The following is an 8,215-nucleotide window of genomic DNA, read 5'->3' on the forward strand; positions in this document are numbered from 1 at the left end:
CTGTTCCCTGGCAGATCTGAGATCAGTTCCGGTGTCCTTACTATAAACACCACAACAAGTTTTGGGCTGGCATCAAGCCACACAAGTAATAAGCACAGCATAATGTCAGGAAATGAATTTTTTTTCCATATATGTCAAGTCAGTGTTGAATGAGTTCAGGGAAGATTTTAAAAGGCTCCACTCGCTCTCCAAATGCCTCAAGAATGTGTGTGAAATGGGAATCAAGCCTCAAGGCCCATACATCATCTGTGCCTAGTCTAAAAAAAAAAAAGCATCTGTTGAGAGGATGAGGTAACTAGTCCAGATGGCTGTGTTCTTTTGAAGTGTATTTTTATTTTATTGATACATTTTATATCCTGACTTTTTCCCTCTTCCAAGTAACCCAGGGCGGCTTAATGGTCCTCTTCCTCTCCATTTTATCCTCACAATAATCCTGTGAGGTAGGTTAGGCTGAGAGTGACTGGATCAAAGTCATCCAGTGAGCTTCATGGCTGAGCGGGGACTAGAACCCAGGTCTCCCGAATCCCAGTCCAACACTCTCACAGCTACACCACACGGGCTCTCAATCTAACTTCCACTGTTTTAGAGACTGTGGAGAACCTGGGTCTTGGGCTGAGGGCCTATACACTGGGGCAAAACCCACCCCTTATCCCCAGATGTGGAGGATCATCCCTCACCACTGAGTAATCCCTCCCTTCCATGGCCACTATTAAACTACATGCTTTTATTTAACTTACACCTTTCCCCTTAAAACAACTGGCTCCTCGGCATGAGACAAAACAGATCAGAGGTGCCAAAAAAGTAAAACAAAGATATATAGTATTTCAGTAAAAACAAGAAAGCTTATTATTTTAAGGAGGTGGTTCTACTTTTAAAAGAGGGTGTAGTCACTCTTACCACCAGTCAGGCACCAGAAGTTCCAGTTCCTGTCCCTAGTAAGCCTTACGCCAATTTCCCTAGCAAGCTCTACCTCAGTTAACCAATGCGAGAACTTGAATGGTAGTCTTCTTTCTGGTCCAGCAGCTGCTCAGTCTCCAGACAACTGCTACCAGCTGTCACTCTTCCCTCTGAAGGCTGCTCCAGGAGCTTTCCTCTCCCCACTTGCAGACCTTTTTTAGCTTCTGCCTCCTGTGCTCTCAGCCTCCCAGTCTTGTAGCTGCTGCTCCCCTTGGCTTATGTCTTCTTCAGGCATCCCAGCCTCTCCCAAAGACTCCCCCAACTCTCCAGTCAGACGCTCCACAGCTCCTTATATTCGTTCCAGCCAGAACCCACCAGCCAATCAGCTTTCAGGTGTCCAACATTCCAACACCCCATTGCTAGGTAAACATCTGACCAATGGGCATCTTTAGAATGTTCAGTTATTCCCCAATCAGAATATTGGTGCCAATTTCGGTCCTACCTTTCCATATAAATAGAGAGAACCTGGCTTCATTTTCACCTCTTAGTGGTAACTGTTAACTGCCAATTTGCCAGCCCACCATATCGGCGATGTAACTCCCCTCAGGCACAAGCCCTGAGTAAAAGCCATATTTTGCTTTTACTGTTAACTCCTTCAGACCGTCAGTGGTTGAAGTAAAACGTACCACTTGAACTTTTACCTCAGTTTCTTCACAGAGACGAAAAAAGGGGCCGTGGGGTTCTTATCTCCCCAGGCCTGGTTTCTTCTGGCAAGTATTTAATATCGTCAGTTTGTTGGTGTCATGCCCACACTGGAGAAATCCTCAGAGAAGAGCTAGAGCTCCCAGAAATGGAGGCCACCCTAGAGCAGTCACTGTCACCAGACCAGGAGGTGCCTGGACCCTTGGGGGAGATGGCTGCAGGTCTGTCCCTGTCAGGTGGAGGGGACTCTGCCTCTGAGGCAAAGCAACCACCTGGCCCCCAGGAGCGTTGTCGCCTCAAGTGAAGGGCCAGTGGGGCTCCCGTGAGAAGGAGCACTAATGGGCCCAAGTTATAGGAAGCCATATTCCAGCTGAACGTCAGGAAAAACTTCCTGCCTGTTAGAGCAATACGACAATAGAACCAATGACCTAGAGAGACCTGGGAAGGTAGTGGGCTGTCCCACACTGGAGGCATTCAAGATGAGGCTGGACAGCCATCTCTCAGGGATGCTTTGACTTGGACTCCTGCATTGAGCAGGGGGTTGGACTCAATGGCCTTGTAGGCCCCTTCCAGCCTTACTATTCTATGATTCTATGCAAGTAAGGGCTCCTTAGGAGAAAGCAACTCCTTGTGGGTAGGGCTATGACCAGAGAGCTCTAATGTTCTGCAGCTGAATAGCAGAGCTGGTGGGGCAGGAGGCTCTGCTTTTAAAGTCTGCAGTGTCTGCCTAGCCAGTGTTGGAGGCAACTCCAGCACCTTGCCCTGTGATTGATGCTCTGTGCAGCTGACTCTTGGCCTCTTTGACGCTGCCTCTGGACGCTGTAATGCAGCGGAGGCTGGTGGCTCTGATTGTGGTGTGGCTGTGAATCCATTCTGGGTTTCAGTCAGAACCAGCCAGAACTCTGAAGAAGCTATCCAAGGTGCTGAACCCATTCTGGGGATGGGGTTCAGCACCCTAGACAGCTCCTTTAGAGTTCTGACTGAAGCCCAGATGTGCTTGAACATCTGATGGCTTTATTGCCTTGCTTCTTAGCCCTGCACTGAGAGTCTCTTGCATCCCATACAAGACAGTTGGGACTGGGCCAAGCCTTTTTCAGCTTAAGAAACAGCTGCCCCCTTGTTTGTTCCAACCTAATTTGGAGCAGGTGTGTTACTTCTTGGTCCCTCTTGCCTAGCCCTTATAAAAGGCTGCAGAGGTGTAGCTCTTTAGAGACTGGGGGGATCAGTTGGTAGCTGGATGTGCTAAAGGTCTGGATCCTGGCTGCCCACCTGACAATGAGGATCAGGATGCATTCCCCAATGGTTGTTGTGTGAGAGTAACTGTGTAGTTTAAGCAGGAGAGATAGTGTCAGGACCTGATTTCCCAATTCACAATAAAACTCTTTACTGCCATAATTCCAGTAAATCGCTTTATGTCTTTACAGCCCCAATAAAGATCCAGAGATAGCAGTTCACAACATCAGATTCAGACCAGGTTCAGTTAATGAGCACCAAAGCAGACCCGCAAGCAACCCTGGATCAAGCTGGCAGAATAAATCCCCAATATGTTCAGAGAGTCCAAGACTCCAAGACAAAGTAGGGAAGCTTTGCAGGTTTTCCAAGCGTTGCTTCTAGCAAAGAAACTGCTAAAGGCTCTGCTTTAGATACAGGGGAGTGGCCACTAAAGATCAGTATTGGACATTCGATCCTAGCAGGGAAACTTGCCTCTTAGGCAATTGCCTCTGCTCCCCCCTTTTAATTGATGACACAGTAAAGGAGACATGCCTGAAGCACCTTCTCCTGGAGAGACCCTCCTGCTGTTGCCCTGTTCTCGTGGAAGGTTCCCTTGGTTGAGAATTGGGGTCAGGTCTCCTGTCTGTAGAGGTAGCTAGGCCATATCAGAGTCTTGCATCTCCTCCCACCTTGCCTTCCTGGCCAGCAAGGCAGTGGGAGGCCTGGTAGAACTGAGTTCTCAGGTTCCTAGCTTCCCATGGCTCGGCCTGACCCTGCAGTGTCCCCTTCTGACTTCAAAAACAGTGCTGGAGGCTATGGCTGTGCTGAGGGATTTTATTATATTCAGGGAAATAGAAGTGTCACAAACAAACAAACAAACATAGCTCCCCTCAAACTGGGGCAAAGCCTCACAGATAGTGCAGAGGTTTAGGTGTGGGTTTTTTTTTTTTTTGTCTGATGTATCCTTTGTTTCCTTTCTGTCTTTGTAAATGGTCTTTTGATAATAAGTATATGGTTTCTTCTAATTTGGTTGGGAAGTGTGAGCCTTTCTATATGAGGCTTTTACTATGCACTCATGATTGCTCACTCATGGTAGATGGTGGGTCCTTTATACTACGTTGTCATCCTACAGGGCTTTTCCCATGCTTTGCAACCATTAACCATTTTTTTCTTAAAGGGGAAAGTGTGGCATTTTTTCTGAATGGCCTCTGTCATGAGATAGAAATCTTGTATAATTGTGCAATTCCACAACACCACAGTGCCACCTAGTGCTTGTGTAATGGAACATATAGAAAGGCAGAGAAAGAAAACCTGGGGGCGGGGAGTGTAAAGGAGCTGATCTTAATCCCACAAAGAATCTGGAAGCAGATGCTTTGGTAAAGGTGTGGGTTAAAAGCTTCACGTAGAAAAGCTCTGTGTGCACTCAGGAACACCCCCAAGGAGGTATTTGATCTGGACTTTGGAGGGGGGAGTTGCTGCATAAAAGAGCTCAAGAATCTCCAGCTCTGTTAAAGGGGCATTTTTGTAGATGTTTGTAACACCTCCTTCTTACACTGAGGAGTACTGGCTGAGCCCTCACTCTGTTATCCTTTATTTAACACATCAATGTACCACTGCTCAAAGCAGCTAACACAAGGATAAAACCATAAACTAATAATTTTAAAACAGCCCTTGTAACAATAACTCATTCAAATACTAAAATAGCAGCAAAGAGTAAGAGAAAATAGCAGTAAACATTACTTAAAAAACAGAGACCAAAAAAACCCCACTCCAAAACTCAGAACCTAAATGCCTTCCTAAAAAGGGATTTTGGTTTTTTTTAATGCATCCCATGGAAAGCTATTATAGAGGAGCTGAGACAGGGTTCCCTTCGAAGGGAATTCCAGCACCTGGTTGCAGCCACTGAAAATACTCTACACGAGAGGTTCCCAACGCGGCACCCACAGGCACCTCCAGTGGCACCTGCACAGCTCTTCATTCCCTGCCCTTGTTCAAAAACATTTTTTTAAAATAAAAAATTGAAAAACGTGAGGGCATGAGGTTCTCCTTCCTGTTCCTGAAGCTACTGCTGATCAGCTGTTCAGCAGGCAGGAAGAGAAAGCAAGGCAAAGAGATAAGGAGGGGGGAGAGAAACACCAAGGTAAAGAGGTCGGGGTGGGGAGAGAAATTGCGAGGCTAAAGGCTTGGAGTGGAGAGGAAAGAAACAGCAAGATAAAGGGATGAATGGGACAGAAAACGCAAGACTAGAGGGTAGAAAGGGAGAGAAAGAAGGTGGCTAGGGATGGGGAAGGGAACAAAATAGCGAAAAAAGGGTCGTGGGAGAGAAATAGTGAGGTTAGAGGCTGGGAGTGGAGAGAATGAGAGCAATGGGGAAAGGTCTGCGTGGGCCAAGATGATTGGGTAGGCCAGGAAGCAACTCCTTCTATTCCCCCCCTCCCTCTTTCGGGTACCGCAAACTCTTTGTTGCTTTTGCTGCAGCAGACTTGACACAGCAGCTACTTTCCTGGTGCTAGTGTGCCATTAGACCTGCATTGGAGGCAACGCATCCATCCTTGTTCAGCTTTAATTTCTAGAACTGTTGGCAGAAGGGGTGGAAACTGTCAAAGAACCACTGAGCATTTCTACACCAGGCTAAAGTCCTGCACCCTTACCAGGGTTTCTGCTTCTGGATTCCTTGCAGGATTAAGATCAGCTCCTTTTCACATGGCTTCATCCGTTTTATTTCTTGCTGGGCAAATTCTATAAGTTTCATTAGACAGCCACTTTTATTTATTTATTTATTTATTTATTTATTGCATTTATATCCCGCCTTTTTTCCTCTTGCAAGGAACCCAAGGCAACTTACATTATCCTCCTCCTCTCCATTTTATCCTCACAACAACAACAACCCTGTGAGGTAGGTTGAGCTGAGAGTCTGTGACTGGCCCAAAGTCACCCAGTGTGCTTCCATGGCCAAGTGGGGACTAGAACCCGGATCTTCCGGCTCCCAGTCCAACACTCTCACCACTACACCGCAGTGGTGACTCCAGAATTTCACCAGAAAGTTATTCCACTTTGAAGTCCCTTATTGTGTTTTTCCGGTAGAGAATTAAGCCGCTGTAATTGCCAGAAGGGACGGGAGGGGCCCTGGAGGCTGATGACATCATGTAAAGGGCCCTCATCTCCTCATCTTCACCACTGCAACCTGTTTGTTCACCTGCCTCTCCCTCTGGCCTAGACAATGGTGGTGGTGGAGGAGATGCCACTGCTTCCTTGCTCCCTGGTTCCCTCGCGAGTGAGAGGGAACCATTGCCTGGTTCCCTGGCAATGATGATGATGAGGAGGAGTAACAGCAGCTGGGGACAATGGTGGTGAGAAGGCAGACTCCCTGAGGGAGGGGGCCCATAGAGGGTGTCTTGCCCAAGCCTCCCCCCCCCCAACTTGGAGCTGGCACTGAGTGCAGCTTTAAATTTTGCTAGCAGAGCTGCACAAATAGCTGATGAATGGCCAACATTTAATTAGCCAGCAGGGCTGCAAAAGGTCTGGTTACAGGCTGGGAACACGAAGCCTAGGAGGTAAGTGACTGACACAAGGCCAGCCACAGCAGGGAAGTCATCTTAGTTTTTATATACGTTTTTAACTTAGTATTGGTAATCAATTGAGAGTCAAAAATCCTTGCCAATCTCCTGCAAAACATCCAGAGATCTACCAGTAAATCCTGGGCTACCTTCTGCCACCGCTGGTCTACAACATACAAAACAGAACACTTATATGAAATCTAATCATTTCCATAGTTTGGCAACACAGGAACAGTTCGTCTATAGTTTCATCGCCATTTTCTTCCACTTTGACTCTGTGCTATTTCTCAGTTGTTGCCCACATCCATCCCACAGACAGAAACTCACACCTCTGTATCAACATTTCCTTCCCCAGCAGAAACCCACAACAGTGGAGGCTGGGGGAGAGAATAATTTTAGAAGGCCCACGAATACGTACCTAACCCTTGCGAACTGTAATGATCAATGTGAGGGCTGCAATGCTGCCATGACAAAAGGGGAGGAAAAGCACTTCTGCTGGGGCAGCGCATGACATGATGACAGGTGATTTGAGAAAGATAACAGGGAGTTGCTCGACTTCTTTAATATCAGCTCTGGCACATTTGAGTTCACACAGGGAGGGAGAAGTAATAGAACAGCCACAGATTCTTTGGCCCCTTGCAGCATCCCCTTCCCATGGCCTTTGAAAACAGGTTCCCAGCACGTTTGTGTTAGAATCCAGGACTTTCCAAACAATGGGATCTCTTTTTGCATTAGGAATGTGCCATGAACAGCAGTAACTCAACTGCACGATCAACAGCACAAGTCCCCTGCTACTGGATCTAAAGCTGAGAAATAATGTTTTCCCCAGGTTTCAAACCAATTTTCATCCCAGCTAGGATGTTCACTGTTGTTATCAGCCAAGTTTGAACTGCAGTTGCATCATTGTTGTGAGTACCAACTAGACTGTATTGCGTGAGACCCAGAATACATTTTCTTCAACATATTTCCTCAGGCTATTCAGCAAATACCTACTATTGAACAGTAAGCATTTAAACGTCTGATGACCTTACAGAAGCTGACATGCTGTGATCAGTTTTTGATGGATGACATGCAATGGCAGTCCACATTTGGTATGATAGGATATATGATCATATTATCAGCTATATAGCAGGAGACATTTGTCTTTGGAAGATGACTTATTTTATTTTTGTTCCCTCACTGAGGTTTGGCCTGTTCCTGATGGGTTCTGGCTCAGCTTATAAGTTGTATTGTAGCAGACTCTACAATACTCAGACTCTTCTTGTTTGTGACCGAAGCTGGCGTTTTATTCCGAAACATTTCACAGCTTAAATACACATGCACATACATTTAGAAATGTTTTAATCTATACATTTTAAATTTTTAAATTTTAAATCTATAAATTTATAAGCTGTATATATTTATAAACTGGATGTGCTACTGATGGTCATTTGTTTTGTTTTGTTTTTAAACATTTTTTTATTCTGCCCTTCCTCCAAAAAGCTCATGGTGATGTATGTGATCCACCCTTATATCTTCACAAAAACACTGTGAAATACGTTGGCCTGAGAGAGTGAATGGCCTTCATCACTGATAGCATTTAACAAGTGTAACCCGCAACACAGTGTTGCAGCATGGAGTAGCCCAGTTCATGCCTGGCTGGCTGGAATCCTGCCCTGTTCCAGGATACACCATTCCATTCATCTTCCTGCCTGGTTTTCTCTCTCTTCCCCCAGCCTGCCACCCCGGTTCCAATAGTCAGGCAACATTCTGTGGTCAGTGAGTATGGTTATCCTAAATGACCTCTTCTGGGGGCTCCTCCCTTATTTTTTGGGGGGGAGGGGTACTTCTGCAAACCTGGGGATTCC

At 46.3% G+C, this 8,215-nt stretch overlaps 1 protein-coding gene across 6 annotated transcripts in view; it reads right to left on the reverse strand.

Moving 5' to 3' along the window:
* Nucleotides 1-8,215, reverse strand: part of LOC146339031 (dipeptidase 2-like) — a 62,775-nt gene that overhangs the window by 52,893 nt on the left and 1,667 nt on the right. The window contains exons 1-2 of one of the 6 annotated variants that reach the window (XM_084811989.1): nt 6,787-6,835; nt 5,463-5,550 (exon numbers count right to left, since the gene is read on the reverse strand). The exons of 1 other annotated variant lie outside the window; for it this stretch is intronic. Coding sequence is in view for 4 of the 5 variants with exons in the window: in XM_084811994.1 (XP_084668120.1) it covers nt 6,787-6,877 (91 nt within the window). In the remaining variant the exon portion in view is untranslated. Of the gene's footprint in view, nt 1-5,462; nt 5,551-6,786; nt 7,124-8,215 lie in introns of those variants that run through there. 4 more of the 6 variants (XM_084811994.1, XM_084811992.1, XM_084811988.1 and 1 more) reach the window with 4 other exon arrangements.

The sequence above is a fragment of the Heloderma suspectum genome, chromosome 8 (genome assembly GCF_057233095.1).
Source record: "Heloderma suspectum isolate Gila_16-S chromosome 8, 16-S_ref, whole genome shotgun sequence".
Taxonomy (NCBI): Eukaryota; Metazoa; Chordata; class Lepidosauria; order Squamata; family Helodermatidae; genus Heloderma; species Heloderma suspectum.